The sequence below is a fragment of the Styela clava genome, chromosome 1 (assembly GCF_964204865.1).
Source record: "Styela clava chromosome 1, kaStyClav1.hap1.2, whole genome shotgun sequence".
Classification (NCBI taxonomy): Eukaryota; Metazoa; Chordata; class Ascidiacea; order Stolidobranchia; family Styelidae; genus Styela; species Styela clava.
The window spans coordinates 4,763,431-4,781,758 of NC_135250.1; the positions used below are offsets into that span (position 1 = coordinate 4,763,431).

Here is an 18,328-nt window from a genome sequence, read left to right on the forward strand (position 1 = left end):
AAGTGACAAGGGTTCTATATTTATCTCGGTATAAATTTAAACAACTCATTTCTATCGCTCGGAGTGTTTATTGAAATGAAAATCCTTTCATTTAGGCATTTAAGTTTATTAAAGATCTGTTTATGCGGATGTAAAAATGGCGGATCAGATAACGTCTTCAATATATACATAAAAACAAGTACACACTAAACATACAAACAGCACTTAGAAACGTTACAGTAATGAGGGATGAAGGCCTCTTACTTATCTCGGTCATATAAATTCTTTCTTGGCAAAATTTGTCATTAATATTATTGGTTGAAAGCTGGATTTTTTTTCACAAAACTGTTCACCTGGAAATAGTTGATTTTGTTCAGTGTTCATTATATACATCAGAATTGTTTCTGATGGTCGTCAGAGCTCTATTCTATTCAAAAATCCTTTTCCCAATCCTGGAAGTGAAAAGAACTTATATATAAAGTTTTTTATAATTCTCTTTATCGTGAATACTTTTTTTTTGAATTAAAAATACTTGACGCGAGTTGAAAAGTGCAGGCAACGTCTGATCAGCTGTTGCTATCAAAGTGCTACATATAATGATCCAAAATTTTAATTCATGATTAAACTAGGTTCGAACGGTACATGCAGGTCAGATCGTATGCCAACAAATTACAAAAGTTAGAATCCGCGGATCCCAGAGGTAGTTATAGTGTTATTTCGATTGGTAGATTCCAAATCCCATCATGATCAATCAACTCATGCACAAGAAAATGAAACCACTCAGTGGAATAACTCATATCCCGGAACGAAATTATATTAAAAGTGCCAGTAATTATTAAAAAATTTCTACCAATTATTATCTTATTTCCTTATTTGATGGTCTGGGATCTTGTCATATTTTGTGTATGCTTAAATATTCATTTTATGTAAGATTGTCTTATCAGAAATAAAAACGCAGTCATAAAGCTTATCTTTAAATGTACATTACACATGCAGTGTTTTGACACACATATAGGTAGCAAGTTATATTAGTATATATATAGTTATACATATAGTTATATTGGGCGATACACAGCTTTTTTTTTATTAAAGAACGCCGAAATATGCGTTATGATGGAATAGGTTGAATAATTTCTCTCGTTTTCAATGTGATGTGGTCAGTAAGCTATACTCGTATAAAAAAGTCGTATATTGGCGAGAGCATTGCATTTCGCTTTGGACTTAGTTCGCTCTCTTATCTTGCAAACATATTATTTATTGTCAGATGTCAGAGTCGGCACTTTTATTAAATTTGAGCAGAATTTGAAAATAGAATTTAGGTGACTACGTTTAAATAGGTTTTATTTTTTTCATGTACCATAAACTACCTCTATTGAAGGTCGCCTTATTTAAGTTCTTCAGAAAAAGCAAAATACACGTGTATGGGCGGTAGGCTATTACACTTTCAAAATATTAGCTTGCTAATTTATAGTACTTTTTAGAACTTTATTCCTATTTTCCATCTGAACACTATTAGAACTGTTTACAACAAGATGATACTGAAAATATTTGTTATAGTCTTTCTAATGGCGGAAGTTCGAGCTTGTTTATGGGAAAATATGCGGGAATTCGTTCCTTCAGAATTCTTCGCTAAATTCGATAAAGAGGCATGTATACATATATATATATATATTGTAAATAGAATATAGTAACAAAAAAGTGAAGTAATCTTATACATCACAGGTTTCTCAAAGTGAGGCATTGAAATTTGCTTTCTGCAAAGATAAAAACTTTGTTTACGGCAAATATCCTAAATGCGCACCGCTCAGGTAATCATTTAATTATTCAATTTTTATTCAGATTTTGACAGATGATGCTAAAAGATGGATGTTAAAATAGAAAAATAAATAGTACGTTTATTTTGAAAAACAAGCGCTTTGACGGATAGCTTGCAATAAAAATATTAAATCTAAGATTAGATTAGATTGTGTATGTGACAGGTCCAACAAGTTTTATAATTTTTTTCTGTACGTTCAATACAATTGTTGCTGGTTCACCTGATGACTTAGACTTCAATATTCCCCGGTATCAAAACATCAATTAAAGGAAGAAATTTTTCCTGTGTCAGAAATTAAACTATCTCACCATCGTATATTCTATTTTTCGACAGTTATTCATCAGGACCAGATGAAGTGTGCCAAATAGAGAAAGAAACAGGTAAGAAAACGAATTGCAAAGACAGAAAATGCTCTTACATTGTTCGTTATGGATCGACTAAATACAACAAAATAGTTGAACTGTACAGACCGATCAAAATTGTCACGAAGGAATGCAGGTAACTTTTTCTACGTAAAATGTTCTTTCTTGTCCTTTATTCAGCTTATGCATGATAACAAATTCAAATCATCTTATATATACATGATATGTAAAATAAACACGAGTCGTACTTTCAATAAAAATATCACACGACCATGAATAAACATAGTATTATTGATTTTTGAGTGTATCGATTTGTAAGTTTCAAACGACTAGTAAATCCGGGCGTACAATTCCTGAGAAATATTAAGAGATTTCAATTTGAATCATCTTCCTAACAGCATTTTTTTTTTATAGAAATAGTAATAATGAGACAGAAAACTATTTTTTTAATTATTTTGGAGGAATCGCTTTGCCAGGTAGTTAAAAAATCCGGGAATGTCTAATATGCATCAGAAAGTTGTTCTCGGATGTTTTATTTATTTTTTATATTTCAAGTTGTTTCTACAAATACATAAATTTAGTATAAATTGACTGATACATTTAAAAAAATCTTTCATTCTTCAAGGCCTTATCAAAATTCGTGTGGCCAGCTGGGCAAATATTACAATTCAAATAATATTATGCCAGAACTTTATCCCAATTTCGAATTTTATCCGCGTGGAACCACAAATAGAAGATCCGAATGCGAATGTCAGACTATTTGGTGCGTTGGTGAAACGTTGACAATCTACAAAGAGAAAGGAAGATTGTACAAAGGAAATGTATCAATTAAGGTAAAGAAATATCCTAACTGTAAATTATTTGAATATTTTATTTTTTATTGTAAGTTTGAAATATTTCAGTAAGAGTATGTAAAAGTGAGTTCAGTTGTATGCAAAAATGTGTATTTCTAACATTTACGACAGTCGTTTTTGCTAATTTTCATTGTATTAGTTTTTCTGCAAGAATTTCACAATTTTGGGTCAACACGTAGTTCATAAGATTGAATGCCAATAGTGATTTCTAAAATGATATTCCTTTAAAAACTAAAAAATAAATTGTACGCACTCAACGTAGAATATTTGATATCTTTCATCTGTGCATTATACTTGCAGAAACCATGCAAATGCGATTGCAGAAAAAAAGTGACCAGATCAACTTATAATGGATAAGCAAACAAGGGGGAATGTTGCCGATATGTTGAATTGTTCATTGTTAAAATTATGTTTAATAAATGAATGTATGAAAGAATGAGTTTGTTTGAATGAATAAAATGTATAAATAAAAAGTCCTATTGCTTTTTAAGAGCCAGATTGTTTTCCATCCCCAATCGAGTTTTGTATCATTTGTAGAAATAGTTATGAATATATAGTTGCAATCGCCATACGGAAAATGTTTTCTGTGGGCTATTCGACATTTGTACAAGAACGTAATGTCGAATCCGTCACCAATGTTCATTATGTCGACAATCTCAGTAGGCAATGACGTTTTCTCAGAAATGTCGAATCTCGCATCACTGTCTAATCAGTTATTCGTGTCGACTCGGCTGACAGAATCGCCATCGCAGGCAATAACATGTGCAAGAAGGACGAGTTACACGATTTTAGTTTGGTAAGACTACATCAAATCTGGTGAAGTCATTACAATAATAAAATGATTAAGCTGACCTATTTTTAATCCCCCAATTGTTTGGAAGGCAAAAAGTGAAATTTGATGGGTTACTTGATTAAGCTAATAGCTTTGAAATAACGTGGAAACGTTTTCTTCTTCGACTCGTCTCTTCCTTACGGGTTAAAATTGGTTCACCACAAATATGTAGTACGACAGCGCAGTGAAATTATGAATTTTCAGCAAGTCGGCATTGACATGAGTTGTCAAGTTAAAATATGACGTTAGTAACACTTGTTAGCTTATAATCATAACTGGTAAACAAAATTCAGTACAGGTAAAGTATTGATGTAAATAAAATTTTTTAAAAAAGTTTTTGACGTGTAAAGATATAAAATATTTTGGTTTCAAATCCCCAGAATTTTCAAATTTCAAGATGAAAATGATTACGAAATGGAATTAGAAGTAGAGTGCAAATGCTAATAGAAATGGATATGAAGATGAAGAATATATATTTTCAAACGAAAATTATTCTAGATTTTTTTCAGTTAAATTTTTCAACAATGGGTATCGGTTCATTACATTTACCAAATATGAAAACTAAGATTTCGTTATATATCTATTAAGTATGATAGTTCTATTTTGTGCTCTGAAGCATGCGATGCATACATTAATTACAGTTTATGCGATTTTATTTCTTTAGTCTTATACGTATTGATCCATATCAGATGTATTTTTGTTCGGGGCATTTTGTAAAAAGTAATACTTGTAGATCACCAGGGTTTTAGTGTTAATGAGAACTGCCACGTTACTGAGCGTTGCACAGCTTGTCACATCATATCTCCCTAGGATACGCGAGCAAATGTGTTTACTATGTTCCGTTTGCAATGACTACATAAATCCAAAGTAAATTGACTGTGATTTGGTTAACTTCTTGACTGTAATGCATTTATTTTTGTTTGTTGTCTTTTTTATTATTGAATGTATCGCATAAAATACCCGTCTCTCTTATCTTGTTGACCCAGACGGGTCGCTTTATCAAAATTCTGTGACGAGACTATTTTATTTACAGAATAATGATAATTTTGTGGTTAATCCTTTCGTTGATTTTATTTTAAAAGTATTTTCCTATCAGGATGATAGATTTCGTTGCCGACCTTTTGGACGAGATGCATGAAATGGTGAGTAGAAACTCTAGAATCCATTCGAGGCGCACAACCTGAACTCGTGGCCTCTAGAATCCACTCGAATCACCATTTAATTCTCCAATGATTAGAGACTTAACTCATTGATTGACTCGATTTCGAACTAAGACACTAGACTCGGATCTCGACTTGGCTTGCAACTCGGAGTTCAAGGAGTTCATTCTACCCAACATTGTAAAATACTAATCGTGTCTGCTTCATCTTAATTCCATTGAAGATTATTAATCTGAAGCATGGTTGATTCTCAGCCCTACAAGCTTCTAGAGCTGTGGTTCTTAAAATTTTTAAACCGCGCCCCATTTTCGAAATTGACAAGTCTCTCGCCCACATCAAAAATAACTAGCTAATAATAAGCTACAAATAACAGATATCCAGGCGAAAGTATATTTTATGTCGGAAACACGCTGAAAATACGTCGATGGAATCGCAATCTCTAAACCAGCGTTCCCAACCTTTTTTGGTCGCGGACTATTTTCTCACCGGCGAAAAAACCTTTGCGGACTCAAGGTGCGTTTATTGCAACCGTACTCTTTGTGAAGAAGCAATAAAACCAAACACAACAGAAATTCAACGAATTTCAAAATCGGAAACTCGCCTCAGTTACGCGTTTGTTAAAAGAGCCGACTTTTTATGGTGTATAATGGACTTTTCTGTCGCAAAATATTCAATCCATGACAACGACGAGAATTTAAAATGTCTGTTCTCTTTTAATTCAATTGTGTTCATGGTAACTCGCGGTTGCGTGACTTGCGTCGACTTACGCCAAGATGAAAGCATCTCTTCTTTAAAATTCCACGGCCATCTTCGAACATAATAATGAGAGAATATATTGCGCGATTATAATCGGCTTTGATACATATTATTTGCGATCTTGAGAATTTGTTATCGCCGTTAGAAAAAATCCTACTATCTGCTATAAATTCCCAGAATGTACAACATAATTTAGTATTTATAAAAAATATATTTAAAGTATATTAGTAAATCAAAAATACATATTCATCGCCTTAAAATTCTCGCGAACAACTTCTGAAGTAATCGTCGCGTATACGTCACTCGTTGAAAGAGCCGACTTATCAATGATTTGCGGTTGTGTTGACTAAATAAGAGCAGTACTACTCAGAAAATACCATGACAATCCGTGGACACCAAAATGCGTGGTAAAGTGCCCGAATAGTTTTTTAATTAAATTTTGCGATTTGCAATGTCTAAAAAAAGCGTCTTTAATCGGTCGCGGACCGCTTTTCAATTTAGAACATTTGCGTTGCCACCATTTACACCTACCAGAAAAAAAAAAAATATTCCTGCTCGTTCGAACTCGCGAGAAACACCCGTTATATACGTATTTATCGAAGCGTTTACAGACTCTTGTTTTCGTCGAAGATCCGCAAGAGAGTTGTGAAATCCAATCTTTTGATAAAACGACTCGCAAGTGACCTGTCGCGCCCTTGTTACCAAATTTTCGTATATTGCTATTCTAATAGTTGAATATGCGATTATATGCCCAGCCCTACTCAGTAACCGGTAATTATTGACTTGATTAATGTTATGTGAATAAACTGGCTTTTTATGTTTTATGTAAATTCTAACGTAAATCGTAACTTGGCTGATAGTTAATTAAGTTTCGCAAAAGCAAAAACGTTTGCGGCCCGCAGTGAATTTCTGGCTCGTTGCGGACTCATTCAATTCAAACGCTCTGCGGACTCATTTGAGACCGCGGACTCGGGTTGGGAAACACTGCTCTAAACAATAAAGAAATGTAAATATCCAAAATAAGACGGGCAAGATCAAATCTAGCAATAAATTTTATTTTCAATTGGCTGCTCACCCTTCAAACAATTGTCTATACGCCCACCGTTTGAGAACCACTGTTTGAGACCACTGTTTGAGAACCACCGTTTGAGAACCACTGTTCTATAGGTCATAAATTTCACTTGCGGTATGAGATATTGGATCTATGCAACCCCGCTAAAAGGACTTTTCTCAAAAGCCTATTGTCTACATTTATTTAATTCACTGTTTAGTGAAAGTATAAAACATCTAATAAAATTGAGTAAGAAGGCTTTACTTTTATGCTTAATTCGTCATATGTCAAAGCTAAACTGATCATAGCAAGGAAATTTTATATGCTGTTGTAACTAAAACTATTTTTTTTTCTTGCAGAGAAAAAGGCTTAATGAAGAATAGCATCAAGTTCGAGCAGCCTGTGAATAAGAGATTTGTGAACACAAACATGAAATCACTTATATTATTCAGAGTAATTTGCGGTAATGAATTCAAAGGTTGAACATTTTTAACCGCAATAAACTTTTTATCGTGTAAATGTTACTTCATATAGTATTTGGTTGTGTTTGATTGAGAGGAGACTGGTGTGTTCTGTAGTTGTTGTTTTAAATACCACTTAAAGTAAACACGCATAAGTTTCATATAGATTTATCCATTTCACCCTCCTTTATTTACTTTCGGGTACGTGGAAAAACAAATTGAAAGCGACAATTGATTTTGGGAATTTGGTTCATATTGGATACAGATAGCTGAAGCAATTGAAAGTTATCTTCTCTTGTGTACACAGAAAAATATGGCGGTTGTCGAATATCCTTATTTCCTGTTACCGTGTTGTGTCCTTAGAAATTTTGCAACAGACCATATTCTCAGGTTTCCGCACAGACTTGCTAGAAGTAGAGGGTGTAAGCTATTACATGGAACTTCCTCGCTATAATGACCAACAGGTGTCTAGATTGACAGCCAAACGTGGCAATCACGACTTCACATAATAACACGATTCACCCGCCTATATGATAGGATAATAGGTTCTATGGTCCTTTGACTGGATATTTCCATTCCCACCGGCTAGCGATAATTGGGTACTCCTGAAGTATGCGCGCCAAGATGTCGCATAACCGTGTCGTGAGTTCAGGTTGTGCGCCATCTTGGTGCGTATACTTCAGGAGGTCCTGTGCAATAACTTTACATTTTTTACGAGTCGATTGTCCGTGATTAAGATAATGAGAGAACATGATCTTACTTTTTAGCGGAGGATTGGACAAAAGATGATTAAATATTATTTATTTAAATCATATGTACCAAATTTCTGCGAGGCCACCTTGTACGAATCCAGATATAAAAATTCCAAGCCTTTTTTCAAGTCTGTTATTTAACGTATCGTAAACTCATTCGCCCACGCCATCGCGGATATAAAACTCTGAATGCAGAAAGGTGTGTGGTGTGAAGCCTCACTCGACGTAACCAGTATGCTCCCCCAGATTTTCATTTTAGGGGGTTGGGGTAGGGATTCCAAATCTAGGGGGAGATCTAGGTAGATATTTTGATATTAGTGATAAAAAATGGCGCTCCAGTATGTGAACCAAGATGGCGGACATCGGAACATAGAATATGTACCAAGTTAGGGTTAGGCCATAATTTCATTCCAATTTTAGTTATATTACGAGTGCGGGGACCATCCAAGTGAGGAGGTAATGGTAGAGAAATAACTGGACGGCCTGGTATTTAATTCAAAAAAAATGTATCTAACAACTTGATATTCAAAGAAATTTATTCCACCTGCAATGGTATTCCAAACGGCAAATTGTCAGTGGTAATTCGTTATATATAGCGTTTCAACGTTTTTGGAATTTTGTGATTTAAATCTAGAATTACCCGAGTTGGCGATTTTCTTCGTTTTGAAAACGAATATTTATCTCCCTCCCGTGGAAGAATTTCTCACAAATTTCTGAACCGCAGAGACGCCCGTCCTACAGAGCTTCAATTTTCAGTATGTTCCAAAATACGAGAACTTTTATTAATAATATAGTAGATATAACGACTCAGTTGTACTCCCGGCATTTTCCCCATAAAATAAACTTTCCTCCCTTTATATATACGTGTTTCCCCGAAAATAAGATCTACCCCGAAAATAAAATCATGCATATAAGTCGATAGCAGTTAAATCTCTCCTTCACGTTTTAAATAATTCATAAAATATGGTTTGCAGCTATTCCGAATAAAAACTTGGTATTTATGGGTAAATGTATTTCGGTTTTCATATTTTGTATATTTGAAAATCTCGTAACTTTCTATGTTGTAATTTTGTTTTTGATAACTGAAAATATGAGACATCAACCGAAAATAAGCGCTGGTGTTACTTTTCGGAACAAAACTGAAATAAAACTGGGACACGATAGAATAAATATGAAAAGTGCCTATTTTTCTTCTTTTCAATACTAGTAGTTGTAGTTTTATCTCAACCGTCATCATAAATATTCGATATCGATATTGTCACCGTATGCAGGTATGGTATTTCGCATAGACAACCGTTACCAAAGTCTTTGTATGAATGCATCATACTTTGAACAGTCTTATCACATTATAATCATGAAAATAGGCTTTTCTTTCTTTTTCGTCATCACATTCGAGATGATATTCAATACACCACTCTTTAGTCACCGGAGCATGACACACCCACATTTTCACTAGATGGCGATGTGCGAAAAGGTGGGGTTTACTCAGTGGGCTGCATTTTTGGGGTAACAATACGTCTCGGGTCCCGCTTTTTTGGTGCGATTTTTTTAGTTTCATGTACCCTGTATAAGGATAGGGATAGGTCTATATACAGATATCAGGATATAGAGAAAACTGTTCGGAAATATCTCTCGAATTCTCTCTTTGCTCTTCGTTAGTTGAAGTTGTTAGTTGGGATCTAAAGACTGAAAGAAGAACACACCGTACCGGTAACTAGGGGTATGTATATGAAGAAGGACACACCGTAACTCCCAAATAACGTCAAACAAAAGTATGATGTGAAAATAATGCCCAAATTTTCATTTTATTCCAAATACCAGAACGGTATCAAAAGTCAGAAAGTCGGTCTCTAGCGGCTAACCCTATTTCTGAATTTGGCATTGGAACATACCGGTACCTGCTTCTGCTGTTCTGTGCTTAGTTCAGTATTTGAAAATTGAGTGGGTTTGATTTTAACGAAGCACGTCTGTCAAAAATTTCATTTTGTGCCAGACAGATTTTTTTTAGAAATCATAAAAATCTCATATCACATTTCTGTTTGACGTTATTCAAGCAGTTTTTCAGCAGCAAGTTTCAAGCAATCCCATTTTTTGATGTTATTTAACTGTTTAAGGAGTCATGTCGTTCATTTCGCCAGACCCGAAGTTAGATATTTCAACTTTCTGTCTGAGATTAAGATTTTGGGTCTCAGCTAGTTTCGTACCTAACGTACTTATAATGGGCGTAATATAACAAATTTTGCACGTGTCAATCCTAACCCATCAACTACACCATCCAAAAATTAATGAATTATACGAACAGTCATCTAAGAACGGCAGACGAGCATCCGAAATCGAACAGCTATTTCTCTCGTTTTCTTGTCGCGACCATGATCCCAATATGAGAGAGAATGATGATGTTAGTCAGCTTTTTATCAGCGGCGTTGATGCCATTTCGGGCGATTGTACGTCTATTCTGCAAGCTTTATGATAAGATTGTGACGTCGTGGTGACGTAATTTTAGACGACGTAGTCAGATGGGGGTTAGGATTGACATATCAAAAAATAGTTACGCTACGTCCACTAGAAAAACGATATAGGTACAAAACTACAAGAGACCCAAGATTTTTATACTGCTGTAGTGCTGTACTGATAGGCTGCTGATGTACGCTGGTTATAGTTTGAGACTGTAAACCATGATAATAATGACCTTTTGTGAATTTTGAAAAGAAAAATAACCAAACATGTTCGCTAAGTCTTTAGCCAGCAAAAAATATAAAAAATAATTTAGGATTTTACGCAATAACACGATAACATTCAATATTTATGTGCATATTCAATAACAACGTTAAAAGTTGTAAAAATACTGAATTAATTAATAAAAGGACGAAGTACTGAAGTAATGTTTTTCTAAAAAAAGTTGGTTTGGCGCGGAAGGCAATTCGTTTAGTTGAAATCAAACCTACCCAATATTCAACTGAGCAGTTATGACTCATGCCAAATAGGGTAGTCTATAGGGTTCCATTACATTTGAACCCACGTACATTTGAACCCATGACAATTGCACCTGTATGCTATTTCACCTATGAAATTTTTTTTGTTTCACGGATAGTTAAACCCATACTAACCCTAACCCATGGGTTTTAGCACCCGCATATAGATTGAACCCGTGGATATACGCATGGGTTCAAATGTACATGGGTTCAAATGTACGGTCACCGTCTATAGCGTTCTGGGCGAGACAGACTTTGAGAATGACTAAAAAAATTTGGCTGTATTTTTATATCATATTTTTGTTTCGCAATATTCAAGCAGTTGTCTAATCTGCTTCTAACTTAAATTTTATGATTAGTAGCTTTGATTCAGATATCAAATTATACTATTATTTCGTATGTTTATTAAGTTGTGGCCAAGTTTATACCCAATTGAGTTTCAGTCAACGGTTAAATCGTTATTCCCTGGGTTAGGATGACATCAAATTTTATTAAAGTGGACTCTTTTTTTTATCTTGTGTACAGTCTACTGGTTCTCACTTGGTAAATTTTATGTTTAATTGTGTTTCAGACATCTACCAACATGTTGTGACATTTTTGTGTACAAAGTTAAACTAATAATTAATGAAATGGATAAATCATCCTTAGGCTCTGCTGGGTCTTCTCCAGCTGGGAATTTAATTCAAGTAAAAAGCAAATTTCTAGCTGAATTTCGACGATTTCATCTTGATCCAGAACAAGACAAATTTCAAGATTTACATCAAAGAATCGAATCACTTCATCAAATTCATCACGTCGATTTTATTGTGACTTACACCGACCCACTTCATGGTGATTTGTTGCCAATAAATAACGATGAAAATTTTGCAAAAGCGAAAAAAACGTCAAATACTTTGCTAAGACTGTATATTCACAAACGAGAGACTTTTAACTTACAAAATGGTTTTGGCCAATCAACTGTTAGAAAAAAGAAAGGAAAAAAATTACCACCAATTATAAGTTATCCAGAAGATTTTCGTCCGGTTTCCGCAATCATCGATGTGGATATTCTACCAGAAACCTTACGTCGGGTGAGGCTTCATAAGCATGGTTCAGACAAGCCATTAGGGTTTTATATCCGCGACGGTGTGAGCTTACGTATGACGAATAACGGACTTGAAAAAGTGCCTGGAATTTTTATATCTAGATTAGTACAAGGTGGTCTGGCAGAAATGACTGGTTTATTAGCAGTCAATGATGAAGTCTTAGAAGTAAACAGCATCGAAGTGATGGGGAAAACGTTAGATCAGGTCACAGACATGATGGTGGCGAATAGTTCTAATTTGATTATCACCGTCAAGCCTGCAAGTATGAGAAATGCAGTCGCAGGGATAAAGCCGCCTTCTCGGGCTCGTTCTTACGACGATATTCCACGACATAGGCATGAAGAAGAATCCGACGATGATCAGGATGTTGTAAAAGATATCACTCCTGCATCGAAGCATGACCAAAAACCAAAAAGCAACAGTGCACGACATCAAAACGAAAAGATTTATTCAATAAATACGACCCAACAAGGCAAAGAGCACTCTTCTCCTCAATCTGTACCTAATAAAACTGAAGCTTCAAATTCTACGCAACCGTCTCCAAAAAAGTCGCCGAGAGTTGGGCACAAACATGGTAGAGACTCAGTAAAGGCTAAACGTAGAAGCCAAATTAACACTCAAAATGATCTGACATTGTAGGTATTTGCATCGCCGTATCATCCCATGTTATTTTGGGTAAATGTTTTGCCAAAACGGCTTTTTGCAATTTTTCCATTTTATTATGTTTATTATGATTATAATCCATAGGTAGCACGGATTCACTTACTTATACCAGTAATTTATTGGTTACATATATGTGTGGGAATAATTACAAAAAACCTAATTTTTGATCAATCATAAAAATTAATTGATTGGCTTTTTCAAAAATTCGAATTTCACTGAAAAATAGTTTTTCTCACGGTACATTCCCAGCAAATTATTAACTATAAGCCCAGTGTGCTCGCAATTAGGATGCAGATTGTATCATGCGTTGTGTGATTGAACATTTGAGGTTGACTTAAAAAATCATCAAGATGTATTATCAGCTTGAAAATAATTGCATAAACTGAGTATTCGCGATTATCCTCAACCAAATATTACAATTTGAAGTTGTCTTCACTCTTACTACAGCATTAGGATTAGGAGGAAGATGAGTAGTTGGTCCCACAGAAACCCAATAAATAGTAAATAATGGACAATACGAAATGATTTTGAAGAATTGATACAATCGTGTAGCGTCGTGTGTGGACTCTTTTAAATCTTTGTTGCTTCCCATTCCACAGTTGATAAATCCATAAGAGTGCGTTTTTTCTCTTTAAATTATTTGTAGTTTTTTTTTCAATTATCTTGACAAATATGGAATTCCACTTTATTATATTGTTTTGTAGGTGCTGAATTATCTATTCAAAGTGTTGTTATTCCTCTATAGACGTTTTGGCCAATATTTTATTCTACCAATTTTACTTAATTATCAAAATATATCACTCAATTTAAGCAAATAGGAGTTCCTCAAATCTCGGTTTATGAGCTCTATTTCAACCCCTGCTCATGCTAGATTTGCTGCTCAGATCTGGCGCTCCAGAAGTATGTGTACCAATATGGAGGTAACTAATTTTGTTCGCCTACTTTACATCAAGTTGTGTAAAGGGACTGAAACTTATGGTAAGGGGTATATTCACTTGGCTAACACAAACCGTCCCCGAACTCGTAATCGAACTAATAAAAGAAAAATCGGAATAAAATTATAGCCTAACCCCAACCTGGTACACATACTATGGGAGTATCCAGATCTGTTGTTGTCAAAATTGTACTTCAAAATTAAATATCAAATTTTTTGGTTATAATTACCTTTCATAATTTTGTTATGTTGTTTCATTCGGTTTTTCTTCTTTTATTCCATTTTAATCATGGAAATTATAATAATAGTTTGGCTAAAGATTAATTGATTAAAATTTAGATTAAGCGTTGAGACAAAAAATTTCATAATCAAATTTCAAGTACCGGTATATTTTGGAAAAAAAGCTTTCATGTCAAATTTGAAGTATATTTCTAAATATTGACTCCCTCAACATGAATCATCATTAATGCAAGATTATTGAGAGTGGTAAAATGTATAATTCCACATTAGCTAAAAATTATTTATCATTATTAGTGATTACAAAAAAAAGTAATTCAAACCTAATTAGCCGTTTGTTATCTACCTCAGTCATTAGCATTTTATTTTTCAAACAAATTGGAAAATTGCATTAAGTAAATAGGATTGCGTAGTGATTTAATAGTATTACATTATTATAATTCTGTGTGACCTTTATAAGCAAGTTTCACATGATAGTTGCACATGTGTGTTGTATAAGCATGTGATCAGGTCTCTTAATTGAGTTTTCTAAATGACATCCATCTTTTATAAAGTAATGGGTGCTCCAGATTCCAGAAGTATGTGTACCAATATGGGGGTAACTAATTTTGTTGGCCTACTTTACATCCAGGGACTGAAACCTATGGGCAGGGGGAATATTCGCTTGGCTAGCACAGACAGTCCCCAAACTCGTAATAGAACTAAAAGAAGGAAAATCTGAATAAAATCATGGCCTAGTCATAACTTGGTACACACTACGGGAGTACCAAATCATGTGCAGAGGTTGTATAAGAATTGTGGATTAGACAATAACAATTTTTACCAAATTTACGGACAGATCTGTCATGGTATGTCAAAATTTTGCTCAATTCATTATTGTGCTCGCGATTTCTTGGACATTTCTCAAAGTTTGTGTAAACCAACTATAGATATATGTTGGTGGCCAATGCCAAACTGATTACAGTTCTTTGAATATACAAATTGATATATATTCCAGGCAAATCATGTGTATATCTAAATTTTGACATAAGTTATATCAAATCGAAAATGGCAAATTTGTCAATAAAAGCAATCAGATAAATAAATTTTTGAAAAATTAAGGATTTCAAATCTTATTTTTATCCAAAGTTTTCTGTCTACATAAAGATTCTTGAAACTAATATAATTTTTATTTGTTCAAAAATATTCAAAACAAAGACTTATTAGCTTCAATAATCATGATTTTTGAGTGACTATAGATGTGAAAACCTTGCTTTACTAACATATTTGATAGTAAGTATGACAATATGTTAAAGTTACAGTAAAACGCCTGTCTCAAGTGAATATTGATTTTTTTTGCCACTAATATTAGCCTGCTTTTTCGTTGCATTCTCAAACATTTTTTTTTTGTTTATTTGTGATGAAAATTACTTTATCTATATTAGTATTGAGAATGCTCTCATTTCTATTAACATTAACTATTATTTGTTCATTAGGAAAATAGAGTGGTTTGAATATTGTTTAATTAACAGAAGTTTAAAAATTTTCAGCAAATTTATTTCCTGTAAGTTTTTGTTTTTCCCAATATTCCCTGACAGATATGACTTGAATCATTTCAGGTCTCCAGTCAACTACCATCTGCTAGTATTTGTATTACAAGAAATACCTATATCACAGCAGTAGAACCAAATCAACTTTGAAGTCACATTTTGAAGTGTTGAAAAAATGGCAGATTTTCATATCCTTGAAGCCAAACCTAAAATTGAGCGTATGGCATTACCTAAAATCAAAACCAAAATGGCCCATAATGACAGAAGATAAAAATTTTAATACCTATTTTAGGTTTTGGTTATTTTCCAAGTATCACAGTTTTAGTTGTTCTAATTCTTTTAGGGTCACAATAAGTCTATATATCCATTTTCTTGATCGAAATGTTGGTCACATCACACGAACCTTTGCGAACCCAAAGTCCCACCACTGGCAACAGAGTACATTACAATCCTAATAATGTTTCAATCTGATATGCAGTCAGTGGTCTGGCTTGCAAACATCACCCCTCAATGCAGATCAAACTTACCCACTGGTTAGACCCCGTCTTTAGACAGTTCTTGAAACGCTTGTTAGTAATAAATTTTCATTACCATATCTCCAGTTTTGTCATTTTCACCAATATCATGTCACCTGTTATGGTACTTTTTATACGTAGGACTGAAAATAATTATATTTTCTGCTAATATTGTTTATTATTATTATTACTACTATTATACATAATGAAATTTTTATTTAAACAAAAAACGTATTCTGCTGTAAAGTTTTTCTTATTGTATCATTGATTAACACTATTATGGTACTGACAAATGATTGATGCACGCCAATTTTGTTCATATCTTAGTAAAAATTAACATAATAATTTGAAAAAGCACTCAAATGATATGTTTAAAATGATCTTATTAACTGGGAACATATCAGCTTTAATTTGAAATCTATTGAGGGATTGCTTCTTAGGAAAAAAAATCTGTTTCTGTACAAATTCCCACTGTTAAATTTTTGAGGTGCTATCGTCTAACGGTTTACCCGAGCCACAAGTAATATATCAATCATGATAGATTTCTGGAATGGTATCACTTGTCTGGATTTCATATTGTAGTGTTCACCATCTTCACATATTCTGTCTATTTATATGAGAACAACATTTTTAGTTCAGTTTGAATATTCCAAACCGTGTCATTGTGCAAAAAAATTCACGAATGTAAAATGTCATGGAGAGAAGCCTTTCAAATTTGTGAATCATCAAATTATCGTTCTTTAAATAAGAATTTTCATTCAAATTTATTTTGTTGGACCACACTTAGCTTAAAAACAGCCAATACGATTCATGTTTTCATGTTTCCAAATCCATTGATAGTCACATTTTGATGCTTAGACAAATTCAGTCCAAATGAAGTTTGTAATTTTCTGTATTAGAAAAAAAGCATTCTTGGTATATACAGTAATAAGCCAAAATTGTTTGCTTTGAAATAGGCCTACAGAATAGGTCCATTTAGATTATTTGAAATTCATTAAAAGTTGAAATCCGAATTCTATAATATCATTAATTAGGGTATGGGTTTTCCTGATTTTTGATATCCAAACATTGCTATGGTATTCAGCACATTTTTGAATTGTAGTTCATATCATTGCATAAGAAAAGTCTGAAATAGTCTGATTTTTATTGGCTAAAACAGCCTTCTAGAATTCACTTTAGATTTTCATTCTCGCATATATAAATTGTGTAATTCTGATGCATTTATAATTTGTTACCTACATCTATAATTGTGATTTTTCCTGTATATGACTAGAAAATTCAATCTACTCATTGTGCCTTCTCATGTGTGTGAACATTTCCAGTCTTAAAATTCCTCTTACAGTATGTATTTTTTCGAGGCCACTTTGGTCTGCGATCTCACTTGCTTAACATGATCTCAACCGCATACCAAATTGGTATTTGCCACTTTGGTATGTGTTTAATCTCATGAAGACACTCTCGCATAATTCAGTTCCTAACTAAAATCGCTTAGAGGACATAACACAGAAGAACCCCTTTTTCTTATAGCAAGTTCACAACAATCTACTGAAAATGGAAATTGGTAATAACCACAAAAGTGCTAAAACCTACCCTGGAATATAGTGATATTTTGCAGTATGAAAACTATGGGATCAGCTGAACTGAATATCCTTCTGAAAGTAGATAACTTTATCTACCCCACAACCTTCGTAAGGCATATTAATTCACTCCACATAGGATATGTAGATTTTTGAGCAAAATTTGATTTAATGTTTTAGTTAGACATAGCCTGAAGTGCCTTGCATGCTGTCTGTTCTGCAAAATGGTTGAGATGAAATTTTTCATATTATAAATTAACCCTACAAATTGCATTTAGACTATCATATCAAGCATTAGCGAGAGCAAAGGCAATTTTTTTTGTCCAATTTAGAAATATTTAGAATTTGTTCCCAATTGGAGTAGATAATATATGTATTGTTCAAAGTTTTAGGATTTGCACCATATTCATTTGTAGTTGCCACCAGATTTCTGATGCTGCAAGTCAGTATTACTTGCAAGAGCCCATCTATTTATCTTAAAAATATGTTCCAACTATGTATAAGAGTGGAATCCTAATTTTTTCTGTATAACTGTCCTCATTTCTATGAAATTCCCGGATAACCCTGATTATAAAATTACAACTTTTTCCGTGAATAAGAATTTTCAAAGTACTGGCTATTCTTGTTCCTATTCATCATGATCAGATTTTATTTTATAGATAATCCAATCCGATGTTGATCGGCAATGAATATGTTTCATTATTATTGTTTACTTTTCTGTATTTTATTCCGTCTTGAAATAAATTTTTCGCACTTGTATATATAAAGGTGTTTCTGTGGTACTGACATTTTA

The 18,328-nt window shown here is 33.6% G+C and overlaps 3 protein-coding genes across 4 annotated transcripts in view; 2 read left to right on the forward strand and 1 right to left on the reverse strand.

The window, feature by feature from the left end:
* The window catches only part of LOC120325375 (GLIPR1-like protein 1), a 203,947-nt gene that overhangs the window by 165,981 nt on the left and 19,638 nt on the right, over positions 1–18,328 (reverse strand). The gene's annotated exons all lie outside the window — the stretch shown is intronic.
* Positions 964–3,428, forward strand: LOC120348494 (uncharacterized). The gene is made up of 5 exons (XM_039418629.2): positions 964–1,625; positions 1,702–1,787; positions 2,129–2,293; positions 2,783–2,990; positions 3,312–3,428. Exons 1-5 carry the CDS (start codon positions 1,512–1,514, stop codon positions 3,366–3,368), a joined length of 630 nt encoding a protein of 209 aa, XP_039274563.2. The 5' UTR covers positions 964–1,511; the 3' UTR covers positions 3,369–3,428.
* LOC120338427 (partitioning defective 6 homolog beta-like) lies at positions 11,549–18,302 on the forward strand. The gene has a single exon (XM_039406441.2). The coding sequence runs from the start codon at positions 11,625–11,627 to the stop codon at positions 12,717–12,719; it is 1,095 nt and encodes a 364-aa protein (XP_039262375.2). The 5' UTR covers positions 11,549–11,624; the 3' UTR covers positions 12,720–18,302.

Coding starts and splice junctions, on each gene's coding strand:
- LOC120338427 (XM_039406441.2), top strand. CDS start 11,625: ATGGATAAATCATCCTTAGGCTCTGCTGGGTCTTCTCCAGCTGGGAAT.
- LOC120348494 (XM_039418629.2), top strand. CDS start 1,512: ATGATACTGAAAATATTTGTTATAGTCTTTCTAATGGCGGAAGTTCGA. Junction 1,626..1,701: donor TCGCTAAATTCGATAAAGAG/GCATGTATACAT, acceptor TATACATCACAG/GTTTCTCAAAGTGAGGCATT. Junction 2,991..3,311: donor AAGGAAATGTATCAATTAAG/GTAAAGAAATAT, acceptor TTATACTTGCAG/AAACCATGCAAATGCGATTG.